Raw genomic sequence first — 27,704 nt, 5'->3', positions numbered from 1 at the left:
GAGTGTGTGTTAGTGTGTGTGCGAGAGCGTTTGTGTGTGTGTGTGTGTGAGTGTGAGTGTGCAAGGGGGGGTGTGCACGGGAGGGGCGTGCGGGGGGATGTGCGCGCTGCTTGGGGAGCCCTTGTGTGCGGGGGGAGGTGTGCGTGTACGTGCACGGGGTGTGCAAGGCTGCGGGCGGCCACTTGCACGGCGCTGCCCACACGCTGTGGGTGTGCAGGGGCGGCCACTGCCCTGGGTTTGCCGCGGGGGTGGCAGAGGGCCTGTGTGTGTGTGTGTGTGTGTGTAGTGTGCGTGCAACGTGTGTGTGTATATCGGTGTGTGTATCTGTGTATATATCAGTGTGTGTGTCTGTGTGTGTATCCGTGTGTATATCGGTGTGTATATCAGTGTGTATCCGTGCAGCATGCGTGTGGCTGCGTGTGCAGGGAGCGGGAGCACTCAGGGCTACGTGTGAGGACGGTGCCCGCCCCAGAGCGCGGGGCTGTGCTCACCGGGGGCGTTCCCAGGTGTGAGTGTTTGCAGGGTGGGGTGTGTGCCTCCCGTAAGCCACCCTGCGTGTGTTTACATGTGTGTCGGCGCGCGGTACGCACGGTGCTTGCCCGAGGAAGTGTTCTGGACAGACGTCTGCGTTTCTTGTAAGGAGGCGTGTGCGCTCGCTCCGTGTCAGGTATGGGGCACGCGTGTGTGCTGCGTGTGCCACGTGTGTGCATGTGTGCACAGCGCCGGGATGCCTGCAGGCTGCACGCGTGCCGCGTGTCCCAGGCGTGCCGGCTGCTCCCGGTGGCGTTAGGTACCTCAGCAGCCTCTGGGCGTGGGGGCACTGGGAAAGCGGGGGCCACACAGGTCGTGAGGTCAGGGGCCCCCTTTTCCCACAGGCAGCACCACAGTGAAGGGAGCTGCTGTGGGGTGGGGGGAGCGGGGCCAAAGAACACCAGCACTGGCCTAAACTCTGTGGGGCCAGGGGTGGCTGGGAAGGGGGCACACATCCCTGAGCCAGGCCATCCCGTTTCCTGCACCCCCAGAAGCAGAAGTGCCTAGGCTCGGAGACCACCAGGTCCCAGCCCTCCAAGGGGTGCTCAGTGTCTCAACAAGGAGCTGGGGCTGAGGGTTATGTCCCATGTGTCCTGCAGCCTCACAGGCCAGCAGCATGTACCAGCAGGCACACAGACCTCACAGGAGAATGAGGTGAGGGAATGGGGGGACGGCTCCATTTTGTAGGGTCCGGAGGGCCCCTGCCACAGGGCCAAAGGTGATGCTGCAGGGCAGCGTGCGGCCAGCACCTAGACAAAGAGAGGGGATGTCCAGGTGGTGGGGCCAGAGCTGGCTGGGGAGGCGTGGGGCACAGGGACAGGCAGGTGGGAGCAGGGAGCGGGGCTGCAGCCCCTTGGGAGGCCCCCAGCTCGGCACGGGACACGGCCGGTGCCTGCGGAACAGGGAAGATGCCCAGGGGCCCTGTGCCCAGGGTGCCCCCCCTGCCCTGCGGCTGGAAGCTGCCACAGCCCCTGGTCCCGAGCGGGGCCTCTTCCCCGCTGCCTGCCGGCGTGCAGCGAAGCAGGGCAGGCGTGCGTGCTCCTCGCTCCCCCCCCCGCCGTGCTGACCGCGGCTGTGCCGCCCGAGGCGGCCCCGCTCCAGCGGGACACGCGTCCTCCTCCGAGCTGCTGGCGCTGAGCAGCTGGGGCTGGGAGCATCTGTGCGTGAATCAGCAGGGCCCGGCGGCGTGCACGGCTGCAGGTGTGCGTGCGAGCGCGCTCCCGCTCTGCCTGTGTGCGCGGCTGGGGGGAGGAGGGGGTCTTGCGAGGACGGCCTGGTGCTGTCTGGCAGCCGCCAGGAGGGAGCCGAGCTGGGGGCGTGCGCGCTGTGTGTAGGCTGTGTGTAAGCACGGCTGGAGTCTCCGAGCAGGGGACGTGCCTGCGCCGTGCCCGTGCCGGGGCAGGTTGATGAGCAGGGTTTGAGCACACAGGCAGCAGCGGCCCTGGCCCCAGCTCCTCGCAGGCAGCAGCTCGGCTCTGCGCCGCCTTCCCAGCCACCTGCGGGAGCAGGGCGGAGGGCTTCAGCGTGGGAATTTGGTGCAAAAACCACCAGCGTGCCTGCCAGGTGACCCTAGGCCACGGGTTTTGGTGCTGCCCGGGCCCGACACCCCGAGCAATTTCCCCATCCCTAACCGCTGCTGCAGGTGGAGGGGCGGGAGGGCTGGCAGGGCGGCCGCACATGTGCGTGCAGGTACGGGCAGAGCCGCGCAGGGCACGCAGGCACGCACATGCCCGCCCGGCCGCTGCGCCTGCGCACCGAGCGAGGGGCACGGTGCCGCAGGGTGCCCCTCGCGCTGCCCCGCGCTGGCAGCCTGCGTGGGCAGGCGGAGGAGATAAATGGGAGTTTGTCGTAAACAGCCCGGGCTGCCAGCAGCGGGCTGGGGAGCTGTTCCAGGCTCGCCGCCGGCAGGCGCTTAAAGGCGCAGGCTCCGGACTCGCCCCGCTGCCCGGCCAAGCAGCCTGCACCGGGGCACCCTGCCTGCCCTGCCCGGCCTGTCCTGCCCACCCTGCCCTGCCTGGCCTGCCCGTCAAGCGGCCGTCCTCCCCCCGGGGGTTCCCACTGCTGCGTGCCGTCACGCCAGGGGGTTGGCACTGCGCTCCTGTGGCCACGCGCACGCAATGCTCAGGTCCCCAGAGCCCCCGCGGGGATCCCCGGGGTTGCAGCAGGCAGGGGGGGCATCGCTGCAGGGGCCAGCGCCCACCCTCCCACCCCACGCAGCGTGATGCTGCCCAGCCCTGTGACGCAGAGTCACGGCCCCGTCTGTGGCGCTTCCCGGGCAAAGGGTGCTGATAAGGCAGGTGGGGTACGGCCCCGGCCCGTGCCCAGGAAGGGACCGTGGCCGCAGCGGGAGCGGGGATGGAGCCAAGCCAAGGAGGGAGCCAAGGAGGGAGGCGGGGGCCCCGCTGGTAGCCCCAGGCACTGGGAGCCAGGTTCGGCCCTGGAGTGGGCACCCTCTGGGGCTGTGTCCCATTGGCAGAGCGTGGAAGCGGGGCACGGCCCTGCCAGGATTTTGGGGTACCTCCTGGGCGGGGGGCTCGCACGAGGGGCCCTGCCACTGGGGGGGCGATGGCCCAGGGGTGCAGGGCTGGGGCTGGCCCAGCAGGCAGCCAGGGGGCTCTGCCCCAGGGGTAGGAGCGCAGTGGCTGGGCGGGCCTCGACCCCGGGAGGGCTGCCGAGCAGAGACCCTTTTCCCTTTCCCCCCCGTTGCCATGGCAAAATAAGCAGCTGTCATTAATAACGCATTTCCATGGCAACCGCTGGACGAGCGCGGCGGTTCTCTGGGGGTCTGCGTGTGCTTTTGTTCAGGGGGTGGCGAGCCCCCCGCCGCCCGGCACAGCCCTGCACACCGCGGGGCTGGGAGCGGGTCCCGCTGGGCAGCCAGCCCCCGGGGGCGGCCCGTCGGGGCGGCAGCGCCCCTGCCCCGTGCTGCCCGGAGCCGCCCCCCCCCCCGGACACCGGCGGCCGGGAGCTTTGCCCCGGGGATGCTGCGGCCCCGGCAGGGCAGCGGGCGCTGGGATGTGCCGGGAGCGCGGGGGGGGCGGCCCCGGGGCGCAGCCGGGGAAGCTGGCGGCACGGTGCCGGTGCCGGTGCCCCCTCCCCGGGGGGCGGCGGTGCCCAGCAGCGGGTCCCGGCGGGGCGGGGAAGGCTCCGTGGGGCTGGGCTCGGCTGGGCAGGGCCGGGCGCTGCGCCCGGTGCCGGTGCCCGAGCGGGCGGGGAGCCCCGGGGGCCGGGGCGGGCCGGGGCGGGCGGGGGGCGGTGCCGAGCCGAGCCGAGCCGAGCCGTGCCGCTCAGCCCCTCTCTCCCCACAGGTCTGCAGCGCCCGGGGCGGCTTCGCGGGACGCCGCGGAGGCCCGGCCCGGCCCGGCTCGGCTCGCCATGGCTCCGCGCCCGGCGCTGCCCGTCCTGGCGCACTCGGTGCTGGCGGCGCTGCTGCTCTCGGCGGCGCAGGAGCCGGTGCCGCGGGTCAGCCTGCCCTACGGTGAGTGTCCGACGGGGCTGCGCGGGGGGGACGGGCGGGGCGGGCCCGGGGGCTGGCCGGGTACCCCCCCGCCGGCACCCCGGGGACCCCGTCCGGGAGCGCGGGGGGGAGCCCCGGCGGCGGGGCTGCCCCGAGCATCTCGCCGTGCCCGACGGCCGCCCCTGGGGGGCGCGGGCTGCCCCCGCCCGCTCGGCCGGGACCGGGACTGGGACCGGGACCGGGACGGGGGTTGGCCTCCCCCGGCCGTGGGACGGAGCCGGCCCCGCCGCCCCGGCGTGGAAACGCCTTGTGACAGCCCGCGGGGTGCTGAGCCTGCACAGCTCCCTCCCAGCCAGCCCGGCAAGCCGGGGCTCGCTGCGCTCCGGGGGCTGCCGGCAGCGTGGACATGCGGGGAGCGGCGGGGGCTGCGTGGCGGGGATGGGGCAGAGCCCCCGGGCTGCTGGCACGGTGGTCGGGGAGCATGGAGCTGGGGCAGGGTGCTCGTGTCCCCCATGCACAGGGTGCGTGAGTGTGGGAGGGGGTGAGCTGGCCATAGGGGCTCTGCACGTTGGCACTCTGTGCAGCTCCAGCCCTGCCACGGCAGCCAGGGTGCCTGCGGGACCCCCCCTCATGGCAGGGGGTCTGCACAGCCCATTGCCGTGCCCGGCCCCAGGTGCTCTGGGACCCCCTGGCCCTGGACTGGGCTGGGGAAGGGGCCGGTGAGGGGTGTCCCAGGGCAAGTGGGGGGTCCTGGCAGGCAGAGCCCCCCCTCGCCCTGCAGAGTCCCTCCTGGCTGCTGCCTGGGGCCACGTGCCACCGGCTGACATCGGGGGGGTCAGCATCCTGCTCCTGGGGGCAGCTCGGGATGGCACCAGCAGCCACGGGCCCAGCTCCATCAGCCGGCACTGAGGCTGTGGCGTGGGCAGCCCACAAGTGTTGAGGCTCGCTGGGCTCCCAGAGGTGGCTAAATCCAGCTGCCGTTGGCGAGTGGTGCCTGTCCCACGCTGGCTCCTGGCTGGGGACAGCTGGGGAGGGCGCGGTGGCTTTGGGTCAGGATGGTTCTGGCATGGGAACGCTCTCTGGCTCCGTGCGCTGTGGTTCATCGGCGTGGACGTGGCCCTGCCACGTGCTCCCGTGACCGCCGGCCACAGTTGTGGTGGCACCAGCAGATCTGGGACCTGCTGAGTGGGTTGGGATGGATGGGAGCCCCCGGAGCCAGCGGGACAGCCCAGCTCGGCTCTGTGCCTTGCCACACCGTGCCGTGCCACACCGTGCCTGCACAGACCGGTTCTGGCCCAGCTCTGCCCTCCTGCAGAGGCTGTTTTGGCAGAGGCTGCAGCCTGGGCTCGGGGCTGTGGGGAGAACCTAGGGGGCCCGACCTAGATCCCCCCGGTGCCACTGCAGGAGCGGGCAGGGGGTGCCTGCAGCGTCGTGCATCCAAAAGTGGCTCCTGTGTGGGGCTTGCGGTTGGCAGGGGGGAGGAGCAGGCGAGCTGCTCCCCTTGAGCGGCTGGATGTGCCTCCAGCAGGTTTGTCTGGAAGAAGCAGGTCTTGTCCTAACAGGTCCCCCTGGCAGCCAGCACAGGCTCCAGAGCTCCCAGGCTGGGAGAGCTCTGCAGGGTGCAGGGGCTGCTGCTGCCCCTCTGCTGGCTGCGCTGCACCTGCCATGGGTGGCATAGCCCTGAGACCCGGGCACGGGACCCCCTGGCAGGATGCAGCTCCCCTGGCGGCATCCTTCCCTCTGTGCTGCCACAAGGGAGCTGGCGTCAGAGGGCAGGCACTGGGCCAGGTGCCCTGGACTGTGCCCAGGCTGCCGGGATCAGGGAAGGGCTGTGCCGTGCAGCCCCACGCCGTGCCGTGCCTCCTGGGGAGGGAGCCCAGGGTGCTTGTCAGGCACAGCAGGTGGGGATCGGGGTTGGGAGTGCTGTGTCCCTGCGGGGCTCTCTTGTGCCCCCCCGTGCCGTGGTGGCAGCAGCAGAGCAGGGAGAGGAGCAGGGCCCTGCCCCCGGCAGCGCTGCCAGCACCCGAGCGCACCGGACAGAGTCCGTGCGGTGGCTGGCACTGAGCTGGGGGCCGGGCAGGTCGGGGCATCCCCGGGGAGCTGTGGGTCAGGGGTGAGGGAGTTGGCAGCGTGAGTCAGCCCGACGTGTCCCACTGACACAGCCAGGCTGTCTGAATCAGAGGGCTGCTGGCGGGAGAGGAAGGGCTTCCTGGGCAAGGCCACCCACACGGGACAGGCGCTCGCCTGACTCAGCCGCAGCCTCTGCCCGGGGCCGGCGCGGGCAGCGGCTGGGGCAGTGCCAGGGGGGCTCTGCGGGCGGGGGTCCCCCCAGGGCTGGCCGCAGGGTCGAGCCCTGAGGGGCTGTGCTGCCCTGTGCTGGGCAGAGTGCCTGCAGCGCTGTGCGCCCCGGGGCTGTCCCCAGGGGCCAGGATGCTGCAGCCCGTGCTCCCAGCAGCGCAGACGTTGCCCTCAGGCGTTATTGCAGCCGTTGGTGGTTTGCTGCGGTGCCGGGGGTGCAGACGGATGTGGCACTGCCAGCTCCCTCAGCGAGGGGTGAGGGGAGCTGCCCCCTCTCAAAGTCTGCTGCTTTCTGCCTCGAGTCACGTCCGCAGCGGGGGTCGGTTCGGTGCGCGCAGCCCGGAGCAGCGTGCGCGGTGCTGATCCCTCGCTCTCCCCCGCAGACTCTGCCGAGCGGGTCGTGCAGCGCTTCACGGTGCCTGGCGTGTCCAACTACACAGCGCTGCTGCTGAGCCCAGATGGCAGCACACTCTACCTGGGGGCGCGCGAGGTGCTCTTCGCCGTCAACACCAGCCACTTCCAGCCCGGAGCCCCGGCCCGCAGGGTGAGCCCGTGCAGAGCCCCCCAGGACCACGGAGCCCCGGGGAGGGCTGGGGGCACCGAGCCCAAGTTTGGTGCAGGTTCTGTGCAAGACCTGGTGCTTTTTGCAGCCAGTTGGGACAGCGAGGAGGCTGCTGCCCCGGCTGTGCTGGCAGCGGGTGCTCAGCCCCAAGCGGCTCCTGCCCCGTGTGGGATGGAGCCAAGGGAAGACACCGGTGCTGGGGCCGAGCTCTGCCAGCCCCAGGAGGGGTGTCAGGGGGCCAGCCGGTGACGGGGGCTCCCAGTGACTGTCCCCTCTCTGCAGCTGCTGTGGGGTGCGGATGAGGAGAAGAAAAGGCAGTGTGTGTTCAAGGGCAAGGACCCCCAGGTGAGCCCAGCAGGACGTGCTGCCGGGGGCGGGCAGTGCCCCGTGTGCCGCACCTCCAGGCGTGGTGGCTGAGCCCTGTCCTCCCCCTGCAGAGGGACTGTCACAACTACATCAAGATGCTGCTGCAGCTGAACAGCACCCACCTCTACACCTGCGGGACCTGCGCCTTCAGCCCCGCCTGCGCCTACATTGTGAGCATGGGGAGGGTGCCGGGGGGCCCTGCGGGGCCGCCAGTCCCCGGGGTGGGAGGTGGGCGCCGTGCCGTGCTCACAGCCCCGTCCCCGTGCAGAACGTGCAGCACTTCAGCCTGGAGCGAGATGCGTCGGGAAGGGTGCTGCTGGAGGACGGGAAGGGACGCTGCCCCTTCGACCCTGAGTACCGGTCCACCGCCGTCATGGTCGGTAAGGCACGCGCTTCCCCGGCCTCCGCAGCGGGATGAACCCCGGCCGGGCACGGGCAGCCCCGGGGGGAGCGGGTCCGTGTCCGTGCCGGGTCCCAGCAGGAGCCTCTCCCTGGCAGATGGTGAGCTCTATGCCGGCACCGTCAGCAACTTCCAGGGCAACGAGCCCACCATCTACCGCAGCCAGGAGAGCCGCATCGCCCTCAAGACGGAGAACTCCCTCAACTGGCTGCAGGGTGAGGGGGGCCGGGACAGACGTCGGGTCGTCGGCCCTGGGCTGGGGAGGATCAGGGATGGGGACGGGGACGGGGTGGTGCTGAAGGCGCCTGTGCCCCCAGACCCGGTCTTCGTGGGCTCAGCCTACCTGCGGGAGAGCCTGCCTGCCGGCAACCCCGAGGGTGACGACGACAAGGTCTACTTCTTCTTCAGTGAGACTGGCAAGGAGTTCGACTACTTCGAGAACACCATCGTCTCACGCATCGCACGTGTGTGCAAGGTGAGCACGGGGCAGCAGGGGCACACGTGGGGAGGATGTGCCCAGGGTGTTGCTGCTGTGGGGCAGGGGGAGGGATGTGGGACCCCCCCTGCACGTGTCCATCCCTGGGAAGGGACCAGCACCTGCAGGAGAGCCCTCTGGGGCAGTCACAGCCCCACGGTGCCCAGCCCCGCTCACGCTTGTTGCTGCTGTTTGCCCCACTGGTAGCAGCAGCCCCTCCCTGCCTCCTGTGCCCCCCAGTGTAGGGGACACAAACCCGTCCTCCTGGACTGCATTTCCCTTCTGTGCACGCTGCTTTGCTCGTGCCTCCCCAGCTCTGTCCCCTCAGCCAGCCCGGGGGCTCTGCAGCATGGGGGTGTCCCCGTGGGGCTCCCCCGTGGGGCAGCGGAGCCATCGTGCCCTGCCCTGACCCCCGGTGCCTGCACAGGGGGACCAGGGCGGGGAGCGGGTGCTGCAGAGGCGGTGGACGACCTTCCTGAAGGCACAGCTGCTGTGCTCGCACCCCGAGGACGGCTTCCCCTTCAACGTGCTGCAGGACGTCTTTGTGCTCACGCCGGGGGAGCTGCGCTGGAGGGAGACGGTCTTCTACGGGGTCTTCACCTCGCAGTGGTGAGCGGCGTGGGGGCCGCGGGGGGCAGCGGGGTCGGTTCTCGCCCCCCCTGGGTTCCCAGAGGCGTGTGAGGCTCAGCGGAGCCGCGGTGCCTGATCCTGCCGTGGGCTTCACCTCTCCCCAGGAACAAGGGTGGCCTGGGCAGCTCGGCGGTGTGCGCCTTCCCCATCCGCAGCGTGCAGAGGGCCTTCAGCGGGCTCTACAAGGAGGTGAACCGCGAGACACAGCAGTGGTACACGGACACCAGCCCTGTGCCAGAGCCCCGTCCAGGCACGGTACGTGCCCCTGGGCACAATAACTGCAGGGTGGAGCAGCCCCTGCGCCCACCCCCACCTCCATCGTGGCTCCTGGCAGTGGCGGCAGGGCCACCCGCTGCCCCACACCCCGGCTGACCCCCATCTCCCTCCCCAGTGCATCACCAGCCACACGCGGCACCTGAAGATCAACTCGTCCCTCCAGATGCCGGACCGGGTGCTGAACTTCATCAAGGACCATTTCCTGATGGACAGCCCCGTCCGCAGCCAGCCCCTGCTGCTGCAGAGCCGCCTGCGCTACCAGCAGATCGGCGTCCACCGTGCGCAGGGCCTCCACGGCACCTACGACGTCCTCTTCCTGGGCACGGGTGGGTGCAGCCGGGGGCTGGATGGGATGGGACGGGACGGGACGGGACGGGACAGGAGCCACGTGTCCTCAGCCCCACTCAGCACAGCCCTTGTGTTCGCAGACGACGGCCGCTTGCACAAGGCTGTGCACGTGAACCACAGGGTGCACATCATCGAGGAGATCCACCTCTTCCCCGCCGGGCAGCCCGTCCTGCAGCTGCTGCTGGACCACGACCAGGCAGGGGCCGGGCACGGGCACTGTGGGGTTGGAGCAAGGGGAGGTGTTGCGGTGATTTGGGGATCCCTTTCTCCCTCCTTGCCAGGCCCCCACTGTGCTGGGAGCTGTGACTCCGAGCCCAAGGCTGGGGAGCCCCAGAGGGCTGGGGTCCGGCCCTGCTGCAGGTGTTGAGGCTGGGGCTGTGACACTGCCCCCCTCCTGCCTCCCCACTGCAGGGCCTGGTGTACGCAGCCTCCTACGCGGCGGTGGCTCAGGTGCCCTTTGCCAACTGCAGCCTGTACCGCAGCTGCGGCGAGTGCGTGCTGGCACGGGACCCCTTCTGCGCCTGGAGCCGGGGCGCCTGCCGCAGCACCGCCCTGCACCCTTCAGCGCATGCCCAGTAAGTGCTGTGCCCCGGGAAGAGCTGCACCCAGCCCCCTGCAGCCCCCAGTGCCTCACCCCCTTCCTCTGCCCCAGGCTCTGGGCCCAGGACATCGAAGGCGCTGACACGGAGCGGCTCTGCCAGTCGGCCAACGTGTCCCAGCCCCGGCCCCGCATCCTTCTGACCCCAGGTGAGATGCTGCCGGGGCTCTGCCCTGGGGCAGGGGCTGCTGCCGGCCCCAGGCCCCCGCTTGTTCCCCCCAGCTCCCCCAGCAGCAGGGTCCCGCAGCCTCGCTGACGTCCCCGCGGGTTGTCTCCCCGCAGCCTCGGGCACCCCGTGCCAGCAGATCCAGCTGCCCCCTAACGCGGTGCGCCCGCTGCCCTGCCGCCTGCTCTCCAACCTGGCGTCGCGGCGCTGGCTGCACAACGGAGCCCCCGTCAACGCCTCCTACCTGGTGCTGCCCGAGGGGGCCCTCATCCTGGTGGGCAGCCCCGAGCGCGCGGGCACCTACGAGTGCTGGTCGCTGGAGGAAGGCTTCCGCAAGCTGATGGCCAGCTACTGCGTGGGCGTGCAGGAGCTGACCCACGGGCCCTTGGAGGCCGGCAGCAAGGTGTCCGCCGGCCGGGATGCGCTGGAGGCCGTCAGCACCTCGCGGAGCACCTCGGCAGTGGGCAGTGCCGCAGCCCGGCTGGAGGGCAAGACCTACTGGACTGAGTTCCTGGTGATGTGCGTGCTCTTCGCCACGGCCGTGCTCGTGCTGGCCCTCTTCCTGCTGCACCGGCACCGCGACGGCATGAAAGCCTTGCTGGAGCCCGCAGACCCCGGCCGGCACCAGAAGCCGCCCCGCAAACCGGTGGAGAGCCTGCCCCTGAACGGCAGCAGCCTGCCCAGCGCCGTGCCCGAGCACAAGGGCTACCAGGCCCTGCAGGACAACTACATCGTCAGCACCCCCGTGCACGAGCCCCCGGGCACCACGCGCACCTTCTCCGAGTCGGAGAAGAGGCCCCTCCACGTCCGGGACAGCTTCGTGGAGGTGTCTCCAGCCTGCCAAAGACCCCGGGTGCGCCTGGGCTCTGAGATCCAGGACTCGGTGGTGTGACGGGGGCTGAGAGCCCAGCCCCCTTGCGCACGACTGCCTCTGCTCTGCTGAGCCTCGCCGGCCCGCGGCGCCGCGGCTGGGATCGGTGTTCGTCTGTGTGTGCATGCCCGGAGCCCGCGCCCGCCACGCCACGCGCTCAGCTGCCGGGGCCCCCCGGGGGCTGCCCGGGCACCACCTCAGCTCCAACCCCACGCCCTGGGATGGGTCTAGGGGCTCCCAGCGTGGAGGGGCATCGCGTGCCTTCCAGGGACGGGCGGGATTCCTCCCGCATCCCTGCCGCGGGATGGACACGGTGCCCGGCACGGGCTGCCGGCGCGGCCCAGGACCCGTCTATGCAGAGGGCGGGGGGGGTCGGCCGCAGCCCCCCCAAACCCTGACTCACTGTGACGTCCCGCTGCGGGACTCAGAGCCACGCATGCGGCCGGGTGGTGCCAGAGCGCAGCGGCCCCGCGGCATGTGCTGTGTGTCCGTGCTTGGTTCGGTTTTAATATGTTGAAAATGTGAATTGTGTCCTGGGGAGGGGGGGGGCAGCAGGCAGCGGAGCTCACCCCATGCAGGGCTGGCAGGGCCCGGGCCCCTCGCCCCTGCGCTCCCCGATGTGCGTGTGCAGAAACGTCTGTGGTTTTTACATAAAGTTCTGGTGTCTCCTTTGTACGCGTGTGTGCTGCTGCGGCTGGCGGGGCCGGGGGCCGTGCCCAGAGCCGGGACCAGACCCCCAGCGGGACCCGGCTGTGGCACAGGGACGCGGTGCTGGGGCAAGGACCCAGCACCCAGCACAGCGCCGCTCCTCAGCCCTCATGCCTGGGAAGCAGCGAGCTCTGCACCAAGCCGGCGTGCTGGGGCAGGATCCCCCCCCGGGACCAGCACTGCCTCGCTCCCGGCCGGACCAGTGCGCCCAGCTTCCTGCCCAGCCTGTTCTGGGACATCAGAAAAGCCACCGGAGGCGTCGGCTGGTGCCGTGCCAGCAGACGCAGCCCCTGGGGCCGCAGGCCGCGGCTGGCAGATCCCATCAGCGCTGCGGGGCACTGAGCTGGAAGGGCCGGCACCGCCGGGAGCGAGGAGCTGGGACGTGAGAAACGTCTGCGAGCCGGGGCCAGGCTCCAGCAGCACCAGGCGCAGCGCTGGGGGAGGCCGGGAGCCGCGGGCTCCCCGCACGGGGCCGTTGCAGCGGCTGGCAGCCGGCCAGGGCGAAGCCCGCTGGATGAACAGACACAAAGCCCCGGCGCTGCTCGCCCCAAAGGTAGCTGCCTGCCCTGGATTTCCTTTTGTGCCTCCTGCTTAAGAGCCGAGCTCTTTGTGCAGCGCCCGCTGAGCGCGCTGGGAAACAGCCGCTGGTGCTGCCGAGGAGGGAGGCGTCCCCCCGAGGATGGAGGTGCCCCCCGAGGGTGGAGGTGTTCCCCGGCAGCGCCTGGCCCCCCACAGGACCCGTTCCCATCCCTGGGAGCTGCGGCTGGCACACACAGAGGGGCCTGGCAGGAGGCCGTGTCCCCAGCACCCCTCATGGCAGCAGTCCTGCAGCTCCGGGGGCTGCCCCCCCCTCCTCCATCCCCCAGGGCGAGACAAAAGCAGCAGGGCCAGGCAGAGGGTGAAACCAGAGCCCTTTATTTGTCCTCTCCAGAGCACAGAGAGGAAGAGGCCAGGCGCTCCTTGCACCATGCTGAGCAACGGCTGAATGCGAGCCCGAGGAGGGGCAGAGAGGAAAAGAAAAGGAAACCCAGCCCCTGGGTGCGCTGATGCTGCGGCAGAGTGCGGCTGCGGCTCCTGCTGCCCCGGGGCCAGCCCTCCAAGCAGCGAGGGGCAGCTCCGGAGTGGCACGAGGACAGCATCGCTGCTGGGACATTGTATCTGAGGTGGATTGTTTCTTAGAATCCCTGTTGTGCAGGAAGGCCCCGAGGAAGAGCAGTGGAAGGCACAAACTGGTACTGTGGGCGGTGGGGGGGCTGTGCTTGGTGCAGCGTGGCCGCAGCCAGGAGCACCTCTGTGCCTGCCCCGACCCACCGCAGAGCTGTGCTTATGAAGGGCTAAAATCTGATCCTGGGGGAGCAGAGCTCCAGGTGGACGTGTCCGGGACCGTGGAAGGCAGCGTCCCAGGACCGCTCATCGGCTGCAGAGCCCTGCGGACACCTGCTGGGCATCGGAAGGGAGCAGGAGCGGAGTCCTGCCTAAGGCACTGCGGTACTGCTGGGGCGCAGGGCCCTCTGCCGCCCTGCTCGCTGGAAGAGGAAATGTCTGAGACCATGAAGAGCTGTGGTAGCCGGAGAAGCAGTTCTGCTGGAGAGCTGCAGGGCTCTCACAGGACGATCTTGAAGGAGCTGCAAGAGACACGACAAGTTCTGCATCTCCTCACCGTGCTGCAAGCGGGCGGTGTGCGAGCAACCCGTGCTCTGGGGACACATCACCCTGTGCCAGAGGCCTCTTATCATGGCATGAAGTTCCCTTCACTGTTACGGGAGACCTCATAAGGGATAGGCTTGCCTTACTGCTCCCGTGAGAGCTCTGCCCCAAAGCCAGCACAGCAATGGGGGTGGACTAGCCCCGGAGAGAGCCCCCTGGGACTGCACCGCTGCAGGCCACGGTACCTGACAAAGTCCGGGGAGCGGGAGACGACGTGCTGGAACTCGGAGAGGTTGATGGTGCCGTCCTTGTCAATGTCTGACTCCTCCAGGATCTGCAGGGGAGAGAGAAAAGCAGTGAGCTCTGCGTGGCCAGGACCATGCAGCGACCCCTGCCCAGCCTGATGGTCCTCACGTTCCCGATGAGCTGCTCCATCTCCGCGTTGCTCAGAGACACCTCCTCGCCTTGCCCCGTCAAGCAGTTGACCAGCTTCTCCAGGTCCTGTCTGGACAGAGTCCCATCCTCGTCGAAGTCTTTGGGGAGAGGAAAGTTACATCTCGGCAGGGCCCCCGCGCCTCGAGTCAGAAGCACTCATGCTTAGGGAAGGGGGGGCCTGGATGAGCTGCAGGCACAGTGACCCTGCACTGCGCATCTTATGCACGCCCTGCCGAATGCATGGTCCCTGCAGGGAGTCACCCTGTGGGCACCCTGAGGGCCCTGCCAGCCCTTGCAGGCTGTCCCCAGCCACGGGGGGAGGATCCCAGAACACTGCGCCTGCCCCTCGAGTTACCAAAGATGCGGAAAGCGTAGTGGGATTTGATTTCCGGGGTGGCGGAGTCGCTGAAGGCACTCAGCATGTCGAGGAAGTCTTCAAAGGACATGCTGTCGTCCCCATCCTCCGAGGTGGAGAAGACCCTGCAGATCCGGTGCTGGAAGGGGTTTGCCTGCCGAGATGGGGGGGCTCAGGGCAGGCTCCCAGTGGTGCCAGTCCCCGTGGAGCACTGCCCCACACCCCCGGGGTGCCCCGCGCTGCCACCAGGCCATGGCGCACAGTGCAGCGCTGCCACCCCAGGCAGCAGGGCCCTCAGCCCAGTGGCACAATGGGGACAAAGGATCCAACTGTGGGCACGGCTGATATGGGGTGGTGATACGCTGCCTGAGTGTCAGTCGGAGCAGCACGGCAAGGACTGAGCGTGGGCACCACGGGGGTCCCGAGGGGTGAGCGCTGCCCTGCCCAGACGCAGCCCCCCAGGGAGCAGCGTGGGGTCCCGCTGCCGCCAGGCTCCGTACCCGCAGCTCGGGCAGCGTCAGGATGAGGCTCTTGGGAACACGCAGCGAGCAGGCATTGTCCCTCTGCTCCTTTGGCAGCAGCTCACTGAACCTCTTGTAGGCACTTGAGGAGGCAAGAACAAGAGCGGCTCTGTGCGGGAGCAGCACAGGGCACCCCCCGGGCCGGGGGCAGCGCGGGGCCAGCACCGGCTCCCGGCACCGGCCCCGGGGGGCGAGGACCCGGCCCCGCCACCCATCCCCCGCGTGCCACGGGCGGTCCCGCTGTAACCGGGCCCCGTGCCCGGGGCGGCCGCACCCAGCGACCTTCGCACCGCGCCGCCGGCACCCCGCGGGCAGGGAAACGGCTCTGCCCGGCCCCGGGCCGCCCTCGCTGCCCCCCCCCTGCCCCGGGGCAGCCCCCCTCCCGCAGCGGAGCCCCCCCCTCGGCCCAGGCACTCACAGCAGGATCTCCTGCTTGCTCAGGAAGGTCAGCTCCTGCGGGCACAGCGCGCGTCAGCACAGCCACCGGGCGGCCCCGCGGGACCCCGAGCTCGGCCCCGACCCCGGCCCCCCCCCCAGGGTCCCCGGAACCCCCCGGTCCCGTCCCCCCCGCCTCGAACCCGGCCCCCTCCCCTGCGTCCCCCCGGTCCCGGAGCACCCCCCGGTTCCATCCCCTGCGCCCCCCGGTCTCAGCCTCCCCGGTGCCATCCCCTGCGCCCCCCGGTGCCCCCGGTGCCGCCCCCACCTGGTACTCGCTCAGCGCCTCCCGGTGCAGCAGGCTGCCCGCGCCCCCCATGCCGCCGGTGCCGCTTCCGCCTCCACGTCACTGCCGCTGCCATACCAAGGCCCCCCCCCCTCGCCCCGCCCCGCCCCCCCCGCCCCGCCTCCGGTACCGCGGGCACGTGGAGAGGTGCGGGGGGGCCGGCACCGGGACACCGGGACACGGGGACACCGGGGGCAGCTCGGGGCACGGGGCCAGCCCCGGCACCGCGGCGCTCACCCGGCCGCCCCCCCCTTTCCCCCGGCAGGTCCCGGAGGCACCGAGCATGGCGGCGGCGAGCAGCGGGGAGCAGCCGGGGCCACCGGACATCCCCGAGCCCGAGGACTTCGTGTACGGGGAGGACGAGTTCGTGCTGCAGGGGGTCTCCTGGCCTGGCACCGCGCCATCCCGCTTCGACCGGGCCCTGCTGGGCGCGTGGCAGGACCGCATGGCGCGGGGCCTGTTCCGCTACCGCCTCGGGGAGCTGCCCACGCGCGTGCTGCCCGGTGCCATGGGGCTGGTGGCGCAGCTCAACCCGCAGCGCGCCACGCAGCGCCGGCCGCCGCAGGCCATCCGCAGCCTGACGCAGCCCTTCGACCCGCAGCAGTTCAACTTCACGCGGATCCGGCCCGGGGAGGTGCTGCTGTGCCTGCGGCGCCGCTCGGGGGGCGACCCGCCGCCCCTGGACCGCGTGCTGGTGGCCATCAACGTCAGCCCGCTGGAGCGCGGCCACGTCCTGCTGCTGCCCGAGCCGGCGCTGGGGCTGCCGCAGGCGCTCACCCCGCAGCTGCTGCGCTTCGGGCTGGAGGCCGTGCTGCTCAGCACCCAGCCCGGCTTCCGCGTGGGCTTCAACAGCCTGGGCGCCTCGGCCTCCGTCAACCACCTGCACCTGCACGCCTTCTACCTGGCCCACCCGCTGCGCGTCGAGTCGGCGCCCGCCGAGCCGCTGCTCCCCGAGGGGGGCCCGGCCCTGCTGCGGGACGTCCCGGCACCCGCGCTGCTGTTCTACACGGCGGGCACCGAGCTGCGGGCCGTGGCGGAGGCGGTGTGCGGGCTGGCGGCCGGGCTGGCGGCGCGGGGCCTGGCTTACAACGTGTTCGCCACGCGGGGAGCGCCGCCGGCGGGGGGGGCGGCCGCGGGGCTGCGGGTGCTGCTGTGGGCGCGGCGGCCGAGCTTCGAGGAGCCCGAGGAGCCCGACGAGGCGGTGCCGGCCGTGGCGCTGTGCGAGCTGGCCGGGTACCTGCCCCTGCCGGCCGCCGCCCCGTTCGCGGCGCTGTCGGAGGCCGAGGCGCTGCGCGCCCTGCGCCGCCCGCTGCTGCCCGAGCCCGAGCTGCGCCGCCTGCTGCGGGACCTGCTGCCCGCCACGCCTCGGGACACGTGACCCCCCTCGGGACACGTGACTGCCCGCCCACGTGCCCGTTCGATGGTTGGGGGGGGGGGGGGCGTCGCCATGGAGACGGCGGCGGCCCCGCAGCGGCGCCATGGAGGCGGGCGGGGGGGGCGCGGCCGCGGGGGCTGCGGGTGGGAGCCGGGCCCCGGCCCCCGGCACCGGCACCGGCACCGGGCACGGCGCCGCCGGGACCCCCCCCTCCGGCACGGGCACGGGGCCGCGGGGGAAGCGGAAGAAGCGCAGGCGAGTGCGGCGGGGGGGGGCGGCGCGGGGGGGTCCGTCAGTCTGTCCGTCCGTCGGTCCGTCCATCAGTCTGTCTGTCCGTCCATCCGTCCGTGCTGCCCGCAGCCACTCACATAAAGCCTGTCCATGCACGCCCCGTGTCCTGGTGTCTGTCCCGGGGCGCGGTGCCCCTGTGCCCCCCGCAGCAGGGCAGGGCGCGAGGTACCGGCAGGGCCCTGCCCCGGTGAGGCCTCGGGGGCCCCTCCAGCACGGAGCAGGAGCTCCACGACCCCCAAACCACCCCGACGTGATGCCTGGGAACACCCCATGGTCGGGACTGGGTCACCTCACAGCCCCCCAGGGCCGTGCTGGTCCCTGCACAGAGCCCACGCGCTCTGCAGGGCACAGGTGACATTCGGGTGACATTTGGGTGACATACGGGTGACATTCAGGTCACATTCGGGTGACATTCGGGCGACACGGCCCCCTCCTGCCCACCCACTCTCAGACGGGCTCTGGTCGCGCACTGAGCAGCTCTTGTTTGCTCTCTTTCAATTCCAGCGTCCCGTCCATCAACCTGACCACCTGCAAGTACGAGAGCGGTAAGGCCGGGGCACCGCGGTAAGGCCGGGGCACTGCAGTAAGGCTGGGGCACTGCCGAGTGCCCCTTTGGACAAAACCCACCCACAGCGAGCTCCTCGGATGCCCAGTTGGCCAGCGAGGAGTGCTGGTGTTGAATTTCCACTGCACGGTTGCTTTTGTTTCATGCATTTATTGTTTGTAACTCCTGTGAAAATCCTGCACTTTGGGCCAAGGTGCTCAGTGCTTAAAGAGACCCAAATCAGGCAGCACTGCCAGCTCTCACCGCCCCATACACTGCATTCACCGTGCCTCTGCTTGGATCAGAGAGAGGGGTTCGGCTGGGGGCAGTCGTAAAGCGGGCCTGGTACCCGTGCTTGGGGGGACGAAGCGAGCTCTGTGAACAGCTTACCTTGAAGCGGGTGGTGGAACAGGCTGGGTCGGTGCCTGCAACATCTCCTTGCCATTCGTCTCCAGTGACGTGCTCTGGGTAACTGGTTCCTGCTCCTCGTCCTGCTCTTCTCGGCTGCCACAAGCTGTATCTTAAAGGAACGATTGGACAGATGTTATTAGTCAATTTGCTAATGACTACTCTCGCACTGCAACCACAGATGCATTGCTGAAAGTCCCAGCCTTTAGCTGTGGTCAGCTGCAGGTTGGCTGTGCAAGGAGCACGGTTACACACAGAGCGACAGGCAGCGCGTGTTCCTCCCAGGGCTACATGTGGTTTGGTGACAGGAGGTGGGTGAGCATCCTCTGCTGGCCCCTTGTCACACGCTGTCTTTGGTACAGTGCGACGTGCTGCACGGTGCTGCGGGCTGAAAGAAGTGGGAGAAAATGAGGACTGGACAGTGTACTGGACAGACTACTCGGTCTCTCTGGAGCGTGTCATGGAAATGAAACGGTTTCAGGTAAACACCCCCGTGTAAAGGGCTTCCATCAGGAAGAGCTCAGGAAAGGAGGATGAGAGAGGGTTAGCGGAACGAAGCGTTGCAGAATAAACCAGAAGTGTCCAAACGAGCACCCCTGCGCCCTCCTTATCTGTGTTGGCCCCAGAGCGCGCAGGTTCAGCAGCCACTGCTTCTGTTGTGGCTCTGACTTGGTGCCCTCAGCAACAGCTCAGTCAGTAGCACGGACTGGAAAGTTGCCAGCCTCTTTAATGCAGGGTGAAATAAATGGTTCTTCTGGACAAGCTGCTCCCTTCCACAAGCTGCAGTGTTTTAGGAAGGGAGAGCTTCAGGGCTGAGATGGAACGAGCAGATAAATCACACTGGTGAAGTTCAGATAAAGCAGTTCTAGTGTAATCTTATCCTTGGGCAGACGTTCAAGGCAACTGCTCGCCTGGCTTCCCGTTCTGCTGCTTTTTTCTTCATACACTGCCTGTCTCTGGGTCTCAAGGACTATCGGTGATGATTCTGTTTTTCTTCTGCACCTCTTTCAGAAAATCAACCATTTTCCTGGCATGATAGAGATCTGCCGTAAGAACCTGTTGGCTCGCAACCTTAACCGCATGCTCAGACTCTTCCCCAAAGAGTACCACATTTTTCCCCGTACGTGGTGCCTGCCAGCTGAGTGAGTGATGCACGTTACTGCAGCAGAGAACGGGGGTGTGCAATAGGAAGTGGGAAGGTCTATGCTTGACAGCTAGGGCTTGGACGTGGGGGGCCTCTCTGAGATTTCGTGTCTTGGCCTGGGCCTTTGTAACCTTCCCTGGATCTGAACAGGGCACCGAGACCAATTTCTAGTTTCACACATCTTTAATCCTGATTAGATTGAAAGAGGCCGTGGAGTAGCACCTGCCACAACACACGCCTTGCTGCTTGGCAGGCTGCAGGCCAAAGGGCTAAATCTCAGAAGAGCGACCCACCCTGAAGGACAAAGGGCACTGGGCTAGGTGGGAGGCGTAATACCTGTGCTTCTGAGGATCATCAGCTCACTGGGAACAGGAGAGGTGACAGAAGCATGCTGTGTCATGGCAGAGGACACAGAGTGCAGGTCGTCGTGCTAAACAAAATACGGGTCCAGTTATGTAAACCATCATCACGTTATTCGAAGTTTGGGGCAGAAGGCCCGGCTTCGCTGATAATACACAGGCAAACAATCCCAGAAGCGTAGCTGAAAGCTGCCAAAGAGCACTCGTAAGTCTGGGTGGTGTAAGGAGATAAGATATCCGTTTTCAGACAGATTTTATTTGTAGCATTTCCTGAAAGACATAAAGTAGGGCTTCCCAGATACGTCCTGCAGCTGAACTCTCCTCATGTTTATGGTGGTTTTCTTAATATCTGACCTAAAGCACCTTTGCTGAAATATCAGCGCTTCAGTACTTCTCCTGCAGGCACTGGCCCAGTGGTTTGCTGGGTTTGCCAATAGGAGCAGGTACAGGAAGGCTGTTGGTACAGGTCCTCTCAGCCCTCTCCTTGCTGGGGAAGGCTGACCTAGCTCTCTCAGTCTGTCTGTCCAGGTTGCATGTCCTGGACTCTGATTGTTCTTGGCACTGTTTTCTGGGATTTGTCCTGTTTGCCTCCCCATTTCCCTTAAATGTGGTGCCCGGTATAGAGACCGGGTTCCTCCCTCAAGAGCAAAATAATTAACTGCCACGTGGGCCTGACGCTTCAAGGCATCGTGCTCCCGGTGGAGCTGCTCTTGAAGATCAGCCACGTAGCATGATACGTGAGCTCAGCCCCACAGCACCATACTGTGAATATCCAAACATTATCAGAGAGGTGAGGGGCTCTCCTTCTGCAGCTTCTAACAGTCACCCCTTCGTTGTACAGCTACGGAGACTTCCAGGCCTACAGGCGCAGGAGGAAAACCAGAACCTTCATCTGCAAGCCAGACAGTGGCTGCCAGGGGAGAGGCATCTTCATAACACGTAATGCAGAGGAGATCAAACACGGCGAGCACATGATCTGTCAGCAGTATATCTCTAAGGTAATGGAGATCGTCTTGAAATACAGGTGGAGGATTGCAGCTTCTTAGCTCCTCCAGCTCCCTGCCTCCTCCCTGTGCCCTTTGCCCCACGTCTCCTGAATCTGCCACGGGCCCCGGTGTGGCTGCAGTGCAGCAAAGCCAAGCTTGCCCTTCTCGCTGCTGAGCTGCCAGGAAGTGGCTCCAGCAGTGCACGCAGAGCAGCTGACCTCCAGGATCCGCGGCACGCCTCGCAATGTTCCTTTATCTCATGCTTGCTCCTGCCTTTTTTCTCACAGCCTTTCCTTATTGATGGCTTTAAATTTGACATGCGTATCTATGTGCTGGTCACATCTTGTGACCCGCTGAGGATTTTTGTCTACAAGGAGGGTCTGGCCCGGTTTGCCACCATGAGGTACATCGATCCCAGCAGGAGAAACCTGGTAAAAAAGGGAGGTTTACAAAAACCTCACATAGTATCTATAGTTTTTAGACCCTAGTTTGTCCTAGGGGCATTCCGGAACCCGATAAGGCGGGTACTGGTGCATTTTATGGGACTCAGCTTTCTTTCTTTCCTCTTCTGCCCTCCCTCTGCATCTCCTCCCCACAGAAGTTATTTCGGGAGTGTCTGAAGTAGATCTACTCCCAGGTCCCACATCTGGGCTGTTTACTGGCATTATCACAGAATCTGAGAGGTGTTCAGATTTGGAGGAACGTTGGATGTTCTTGAGTCCCTCATTCTGCTCTAAACCGGGTCAACAATAAATTCAGATCTGGTTTCTCTGAGTTTCACCCAGTTAGGTGTTGGAATCTCGCACAGATGGAGACTCCACAACATCTGTGGGCAACACAGCTACTGCTTCTTGCCTCTGTGGGCATTCTCAGGGCTGCACCTTTCTGTGTCTGCCTGCTTCAGGTAGAAGAGGGACCTGAGAATTACCTGGTGGTAGTGGAACAGCCTAGGAAAGATGGGAAGGAGAACAGGGCAAGAAAGCTGTAGACCATACCCATGCCCATCTCTAGGGAGGGGTCTATATCCTATAAAACCCCAGAGGCAGACAGACTCTAGTGTTGGATTGCTGCATTCTGGCCACAGGCTGGTGTGAGACACTCTGGGTTTCTGTGTACCCCCTTGTCCCAGAGCTGCGTATTTGTACGCCCCCCCTCACTCCAGTACATTTATGTATTGGAGAGGTCTTTTGCTTTGGATGAATAAAAGAAAAGGAAGAATCTGTAAAAACGTGCTGCAGCTTCTGCCCTCAGGAGTCCCTTGTTTTCTGGTGGGGCCGCAACTGGAATGGCATCTGTGGAGCTTACTCCCATGCTCTCCCCCAAGAGACAGGACAGTGGCAGGGAGCAGGTAGAGCTCTGTTTGCTCTAACTTATGGCTAGAAATGAATCGCCAGCATAATTCACTCCTTGCTGCAAGCCACTGACATGGAGAGAGAGGAGGCAGGGGCGGGTGAGGCTGGCGGCTGGGTTAGTGCTAATGGGGCTGCTGTTTCTGTTTGCACTCTGCAGCTGAGAGTTAATGAAAGGTCTCTTGCGGTTCCTCTCTCAGGGTGATATCTGCATGCATTTGACCAATTATGCTATCAACAAACGTAATGCAAACTTCATCCAGGATGACACGATGGGCAGTAAGAGGTATTGTCTCGTTCAGGTACCACGATGCCTGGTGCACACCCTGCAGGGAAGCTGTGCTGGGGACATTGCTTTACTTCCATCTTTCTTGGGGGAAACACGGTATCACAGCTGAGCTCTTACCATCTCCTGTCCCCCACACAGGAAACTCTCTACCCTGAATGCTTGGATGATGGCTAACAGCTACAACACAACAAAACTCTGGGAAGATATTGAAGATATTATTATAAAGACTCTTATTTCAGCTTACCCTGTGGTGAAGCACAATTACCAAAGCTGCTTTCCTAACCACACTACTGGCTGTGCCTGCTTCGAGATACTGGGTTTTGATATTTTGCTAGACAGAAAGCTGAAACCTTGGCTGCTAGAGGTGAGGAAAAGTCTCCTGCTGCGTTGAAGCAGCAGACAGCTGAGAGCTTGCTTGTCTGGGGAAAGCTCCAGAAGAAGGGGTGGTGGGATGAACAGAACTTCTTTGACTAAACTGGGCCACCTCGCTCACAACATTAAACAGTCTGAGAAGACAAGTGGCCAAGCAACCTGCTGCAGGCTAAGCAACCTGAATTCACCAGATCTAAGAACCTGCTCCCTGTACACCCTCTCTAACAACAGGGAGTTTCCTGAATCTTTGAGCTCCTTGATCTGTAGCAGCATCCTGAATTTATGATAGCTGCCCTGCTCTTGCAGTCCTGTGGGGTATAGGAGCTGAATGGCCTGCGGTGGGGATGAGCATCACACTGCGGAAGGGGCAGGGGGACAGGACCAGACACTGCGTGCAGCCTCCTGCCTTCTGTCGCTGTTACAGGGGAGAGCATCAGTTGGGCTCGATCCTGGTGGGTCCCTTCCAGCTCAGGATATTCGATGGTTGATGGAAAGTGTACAGGGAGGCAGGCTGGGGCCAGCAAGCCTGCAGCTGGCAGCACGGTCTGGGAGTTGGTGTCCTGCTGCTGGGAGTTGCCAGGTTCGATCAGCTGCTTGTTTTGGCAGGTGAACCACTCTCCCAGCTTCACCACGGACACTCGCCTGGACCGTGAGGTGAAGGATGCTCTTCTCTGTGACACCATCAACTTAATAAACGTGCATGCCTGTAGCAAAAGGAAAGTGCTGGAAGAAGACAGGCAGCGGGCAAAGGAGCGGCTCCAGCAGAGCCATCAGGCTCCCCGTGTATCCAGGTATTGCTCTTCTGCACGGTGCTGCAGGCCCCTGGTGAGGAGAGCCGGGATGTGACACTGAAGCTTCCAGGGGCTGGGGCACCACAGGGCCTCTGAGAAGAGATCGCCCAAACCATCTGCACCGTGGGTGGGAAGAGCCAGGAGCCGTCCCTGGGTACAAGGAGATCTGAGGCTCCCCGTGCTCTGGCCTCTGGCCTTACAACCTTCCCCATGGAGCTGTGCCTGCTCCTCACGTCCTTGAATTGCCGTCAGGCCGTGCCAGCACGCCCGGGCTTACAGTGACGCTCAGAGGACAGAGCACAGCACTGCTGCAGGGGCTGCGAGCACCACGGGGCACGGGGCCCTTCTCCAGAGCAGGGCTCTTTTCCCAGGGCTGAGGGTTTTCCCACCCGTCTTTGTCTGCGTGTCCTTTCATGATAATTAATCCGCATGGCTGCCCGAGGCCATTGGAGATGAGCCTGCTGCCCGGGCTTTTCCTGCCGCACAGGGCAAGGAACTCCCTCCAGTCCCATTTCAATGAGACCCGGGGTAACCACAGGCTGGAGAAGCTGAGTGTGTCAGCCCTGCACACCGCATGTCCGTGATGATCTCCCAGCCCAGTGCGGAGTAGCCGGCATTCCTTGTACAGGCACATTGGGACTGAACTTCCCTATTCACTGGGTTGTGAAGGCTGAGGGGGGCAGGCTGTGAGCCTGGAGCAGGGGAGGCACCTGAAAATACCTCACCAGCATTCTGCATGAAGAGGATGAAGAGGTGTGGGTTGTGCTGCTTCCCTGCAGTGACTGTGCGAAACGGGGTCCCAGACGGGGACAAAGCTAGCCAGGCCTCTCGGGCAGTAAAAATAATGGAGTCTCCCATCGCAGCTCCCTGCCTGCCTGTGCTTTCTCCTGGTTTGCAGACGCGAGAAGTTAGAGAGCAGCCAGGCAGCCTGGCTGTCCCAGGCAGAGGAGTATGAGAACTCACACCTGGGCAGCTACCGGCGCATCTACCCAGCGTGTGGAACAGACAAGTACGAGCCATTCTTCAAGCAGAGCAGCTCCCTCTTCCAGGAAACGATATCATCCAAAGCACGAGAGGAGTGTGCCAGGTACATTGCTCCCGCAGAAAACCCACCCCTCACAGGGGCAGAACGGAGACCACTCGCTTCTGATCCCTTCTTGGGAGTGACTGCTGTTGGGTAGCAGCTGTAAGCAAGCTGGGGAGAGCTGGAAGGAGGAGAGTCTGCATGTGCTGTGTTGCCATGGCAAAGCAGCCTCTTTAGTGCGTACCTCTGAGAGGCAAATGCAATATTCCACTGACTTTTAGGCTCAGGAGACACATATTGAAAGCGTCCTCCACCCTTCCCACCCTGCTGGCAGTCCCAGCCTAATTCATGGGCATTTCTTACAGCAGTGGAGTACAGTAGTCTCTCTCTTAGCAGCACTCCTCTCCCACTTCTTAGCACATTTCCATTACGATCTATTCACTACAGAACTCCTGACTACAGCAAAATGTCCTCAGGTTGAAGTCTTTGCAGTGTTTTGCTGTTACGGAACCAGTGACCAAGGCAGTTCTTCTATGGCAGGCAGCAACTGGAGGAAATCCGCATGAGGAAAGACAAGTTAGAGGCTGTTACCAGGAAGAAGAAAAAAGAGAGGAAAGAAGAGCTGCAGGGAGAGACAGCCATGGACAAACCCCAGATCCCCAACAAAACCACAGCTTCTATAACACACCTCACCTCCAGAAGCACCGAGACGCAGGACAAAAAGGTACTTTGCTCTAGTCAGTGCTCACCCATGGGTCTCTCAAAGGCACTAACAGGGCTCTTGGAACAGAGCCGTGGGCGCGTGTCTCCTGAGGAAGGAAGTACAAGGCTGGAACTCCCCTCCGTGAAGTCCAGAGGGTTGTGAACTTGTGCTGGGAGGCACTTGTAAGCACCAGTGTTGCCCTTCCTTGCAGTGCCTCCCACTGGCATCTCCATCCCACTCCACCCCAAAGTCTGAAACTCTTTTAGGGCTCGGAGCAATCTGTGGCTGTGTCTCTCTTGCCCATGACTACGGCTTCACCTTTGCTGTAACTTGTGTGTTTCTTTCCTGAGATATAGCAAGTGCAGTATGACTCCATGCAACCCCAGGATATTGTGGAGGATGAGGAGAAGAAAAGAGTGAATGCTCTTCGGAAGCGTGAGAACCTAATCCGAGGCCTGGGCATCGCAAATCAGCTCTCCCGGCTGCTCCCCAGAACCGATAGCTCGACTGACACCCAGAGATCCTCTCCTGTTACCTCCGAGATCCAGGTAACTGAAGATTGCCCAGGTCCATCCTGCAAGGCCAACATAAGAGACAAGTCATTCCCGGGAGGATCGTGAGGAGTGAATCGTGGGCACTGAGTGTCTTTGGTGTGGCTCAGTTAAATGAGATCCAACGTAGTGTCTGGGTCCTTGGGTTTTCCTCTAGTTCTGTGACTTTGTCTCTTTCCAAGTGGGGTGCACGGGGGGCATGCCAGTCACCTGCACAGAGCCCCCGGGCACCTTTCCCCAGATGTTGCTTGTTGCTGTTCCAAAGAACAGGCTGCGGTCCTACTGCCTTGCGGACACTGCTGTCCCCAACATGCAGCACAGCCTGGGCTGCTCCTTCAGGGCCGTAACATGAATCTCCTGACTAAATAAGATGAATTCCTAGGAAGGAGTTCTTACAAGCACGGGACACTAACATGCTAGGAGCATTAAACCACTAGGAGCCCGATAAACAAGTAAACAGAACAAAGAGGGACTGAAGGGAAGCGTGGAAATGTCTAAAAAAAAGTCTTTCAGTGTATTCTGCACTGCAGACAATGCCTCTCCCTAAATTATTTGCCCTCTGCATTACACGAGCCCCCTCCTAGGGAAGGTGATGAGTCCAGTACACGTGTCCTGATGCTGTTAGTGCCCGTGCTGGAAACACCAGAGCTCAGCCCTCGGTGCAGGGCTCCCCCTTCACAGTCATCCTCGCCCTGCAGGAGCATGCTGTAGCGTGAACCCTTGGCTTTGCTGCGGTCACGTCCTGGATTATCTGCGGGTGCCCAGCAGAGGATTGCACCAGGGGAACCTGGGGATGGACCTAGCCTTAAAGCAGATCTGTTTGATTGTCTCAAGCTGAGTCCTGGCTACCAAGCCAATTCCCAAAGCAGGCTATTGGTGCTAGCTGTCTAAACTCTGGACACACTTTTCCAGCAGCAAAGCATTATTTGGGGCTGGGTCAGATCCTTCATCACTGAAGTCTCCCCAGCCAGCTCTGGCATTTCTTTCCCCAAACCCCACTCCAGCTCAGAGCAATGTTATGGGCAGAGTCTGGGAGTCTGAGCACTGCTGCAGGCAGATCAGACAGGCAGCTGCACTGACCCCTCAGATGATTTGAATCTGAGACTGTGAGCATGTTGAGCTTGGGGAGGGAGCGCAACAGGACGCTTTAGTGAGCATCTATAGGTGACTAGGGAAGATTTTTCCTTCCTGCCTCTTGCCAAGGCCCCCAGAGCTAAGCTGCGGCTGCTTTCTTTCCTTCCAGTCGCAGTTTCTCTGGGACGCACTCCAGGGACAGAAGGCCTGCAGGCTGGTGACTCTCATCCCCCTCTCGCTCCTGGGAGGTGCCGTCCGGCCCTCGGGGCACTCGTTCACGCACAAGCCCAGCGCCAGGGCCCAGCCGCCAGCCGGCCAGGGCTCTGCCCCCGCTGCCGTGTGCACCCTCTCGGTTCGAGGCCAGAGCATCCCTTGCCGTGAGCAGCCCAAGGCGCAGCACAGCCTCCAGCCAAGGGACGGGGGCTGCCTGCGGAGCCAGGCTGCACAGACGCCAGGGGTGACCCAGCCCTGCCCCAAACCCAGGGCACTGCCGCTGAGCGCCCAGCTGCTCTCTGGAGCCAGAAACAAGGCTGCGGGCTGTGAGTACGCCTTACCCTGCTCTGGTTCTGCCTCCGCACACCGCTGCTCACATCAGTGACCGGTGAGGGGCAGAGGCGATTCCTGCCCGGCCCGGCTCCCGCTGCCCGCCCCGCACGGCCCTGATCCGGGCAGAGCCGGCCCCGGGCCCCCGGCCCCCGGCCCCGCCGCGCCGCCCCCCCCCCCGGGGCCGCCCCTCCCGGTCGGGCCATGGCGGCGCTGCTGCGGCGCGGGCTGCGGGCGGCCGCGCTCCTGGCCGGGGCCCCGCGGCGGGCGGCGGCGGCGTGGCCCGGGGACCCGGAGCCGCCGGACGCGGCGCTGGAGGAGGCCGAGAGGTGCGGGGCGGCGGGGCCGGGGCCGGTGCCGGTGTCGGGACCGGGCCCGGGGGCACCGCTCACGTCTCTCCCCGCAGGGCGCGGAGGCGGCGAGCAGCGGCGCGGCTGCAGCGGCTGCGGCGGGAGCTGGGCGAGGGGCGCGGAGCCCCCGAGCGCACGCTGAGCTGGCAGGCCATGGAGCAGATGCGGTGAGCGCCGGGAGGGACG

The 27,704-nt window shown here is 65.3% G+C and overlaps 4 protein-coding genes across 12 annotated transcripts; 3 read left to right on the top strand and 1 right to left on the bottom strand.

Annotated features, from left to right (window-relative positions):
- Positions 1-647: 647 nt before the first annotated feature.
- Positions 648-11,653, top strand: SEMA4B (semaphorin 4B). 2 transcript variants are annotated; one of them, XM_068696077.1, is made up of 15 exons: positions 648-667; positions 3,840-4,009; positions 6,670-6,830; positions 7,131-7,193; positions 7,286-7,384; positions 7,483-7,594; positions 7,713-7,829; positions 7,932-8,089; positions 8,517-8,698; positions 8,824-8,974; positions 9,111-9,321; positions 9,424-9,539; positions 9,755-9,918; positions 9,996-10,090; positions 10,224-11,653. In XM_068696077.1, exons 2-15 carry the CDS (start codon positions 3,907-3,909, stop codon positions 10,997-10,999), a joined length of 2,508 nt encoding a protein of 835 aa, XP_068552178.1. In that variant the 5' UTR covers positions 648-667; positions 3,840-3,906; the 3' UTR covers positions 11,000-11,653. The 2 variants fall into 2 exon arrangements, with proteins under 2 accessions (XP_068552178.1, XP_068552177.1); XM_068696076.1 differs by lacking the exon at positions 648-667 and adding an exon at positions 2,815-2,960.
- A 927-nt stretch (positions 11,654-12,580) lies between these two features.
- CIB1 (calcium and integrin binding 1) lies at positions 12,581-15,452 on the bottom strand. Its single transcript, XM_068696124.1, has 7 exons — positions 15,348-15,452; positions 15,063-15,097; positions 14,624-14,726; positions 14,124-14,277; positions 13,748-13,866; positions 13,579-13,667; positions 12,581-13,311 (listed from the first exon to the last, which is right to left on the bottom strand). The coding sequence occupies exons 1-7, from the start codon at positions 15,396-15,398 to the stop codon at positions 13,290-13,292; spliced, it is 573 nt and encodes a 190-aa protein (XP_068552225.1). The 5' UTR covers positions 15,399-15,452; the 3' UTR covers positions 12,581-13,289.
- Positions 15,397-16,743, top strand: GDPGP1 (GDP-D-glucose phosphorylase 1). Its single transcript, XM_068696117.1, has one exon. The coding sequence runs from the start codon at positions 15,397-15,399 to the stop codon at positions 16,741-16,743; it is 1,347 nt and encodes a 448-aa protein (XP_068552218.1).
- A 100-nt stretch (positions 16,744-16,843) lies between these two features.
- On the top strand, positions 16,844-27,365 carry TTLL13 (tubulin tyrosine ligase like 13). 8 transcript variants are annotated; one of them, XM_068696081.1, is made up of 13 exons: positions 16,844-16,995; positions 17,536-17,576; positions 18,346-18,464; positions 18,995-19,125; positions 20,328-20,484; positions 20,760-20,903; positions 22,022-22,107; positions 22,249-22,474; positions 23,089-23,273; positions 24,172-24,360; positions 24,838-25,021; positions 25,357-25,548; positions 26,795-27,365. In XM_068696081.1, the coding sequence occupies exons 1-13, from the start codon at positions 16,844-16,846 to the stop codon at positions 27,221-27,223; spliced, it is 2,235 nt and encodes a 744-aa protein (XP_068552182.1). In that variant the 3' UTR covers positions 27,224-27,365. The 8 variants fall into 8 exon arrangements, with proteins under 8 accessions (XP_068552182.1, XP_068552184.1, XP_068552190.1 ...); XM_068696086.1 differs by lacking the exon at positions 16,844-16,995 and adding an exon at positions 17,236-17,382 and having other exon boundaries at positions 17,427-17,576; XM_068696083.1 differs by lacking the exon at positions 20,760-20,903.
- Positions 27,366-27,704: the final 339 nt, after the last annotated feature.

The sequence above is a fragment of the Anas acuta genome, chromosome 12, assembly GCF_963932015.1.
Source record: "Anas acuta chromosome 12, bAnaAcu1.1, whole genome shotgun sequence".
In the NCBI taxonomy this organism is placed as follows: Eukaryota; Metazoa; Chordata; class Aves; order Anseriformes; family Anatidae; genus Anas; species Anas acuta.
The sequence above is the reverse complement of the archived record's forward strand: the minus strand, read 5'-3'. Positions and strand labels throughout refer to the sequence as shown.

Bases quoted from the DNA above. Each gene is read 5' to 3' on its own strand.
- CIB1 (XM_068696124.1), bottom strand. From the start codon at position 15,398: ATGGGGGGCGCGGGCAGCCTGCTGCACCGGGAGGCGCTGAGCGAGTAC. The intron at 13,867-14,123 runs GTAACTCGAGGG...CTCTCCCCAAAG, and splicing joins CTACGCTTTCCGCATCTTTG to ACTTCGACGAGGATGGGACT. The intron at 13,668-13,747 runs GTGAGGACCATC...TCTCCCCTGCAG, and splicing joins TGGAGCAGCTCATCGGGAAC to ATCCTGGAGGAGTCAGACAT.
- TTLL13 (XM_068696081.1), top strand. From the start codon at position 16,844: ATGGAGGCGGGCGGGGGGGGCGCGGCCGCGGGGGCTGCGGGTGGGAGC. The intron at 25,022-25,356 runs GTACTTTGCTCT...CCTGAGATATAG, and splicing joins CCGAGACGCAGGACAAAAAG to CAAGTGCAGTATGACTCCAT. The intron at 25,549-26,794 runs GTAACTGAAGAT...CTTTCCTTCCAG, and splicing joins CTGTTACCTCCGAGATCCAG to TCGCAGTTTCTCTGGGACGC.
- SEMA4B (XM_068696077.1), top strand. From the start codon at position 3,907: ATGGCTCCGCGCCCGGCGCTGCCCGTCCTGGCGCACTCGGTGCTGGCG. The intron at 7,830-7,931 runs GTGAGGGGGGCC...CTGTGCCCCCAG, and splicing joins CTCCCTCAACTGGCTGCAGG to ACCCGGTCTTCGTGGGCTCA. The intron at 9,540-9,754 runs GCAGGGGCCGGG...TCCCCACTGCAG, and splicing joins TGCTGCTGGACCACGACCAG to GGCCTGGTGTACGCAGCCTC.
- GDPGP1 (XM_068696117.1), top strand. From the start codon at position 15,397: ATGCCGCCGGTGCCGCTTCCGCCTCCACGTCACTGCCGCTGCCATACC.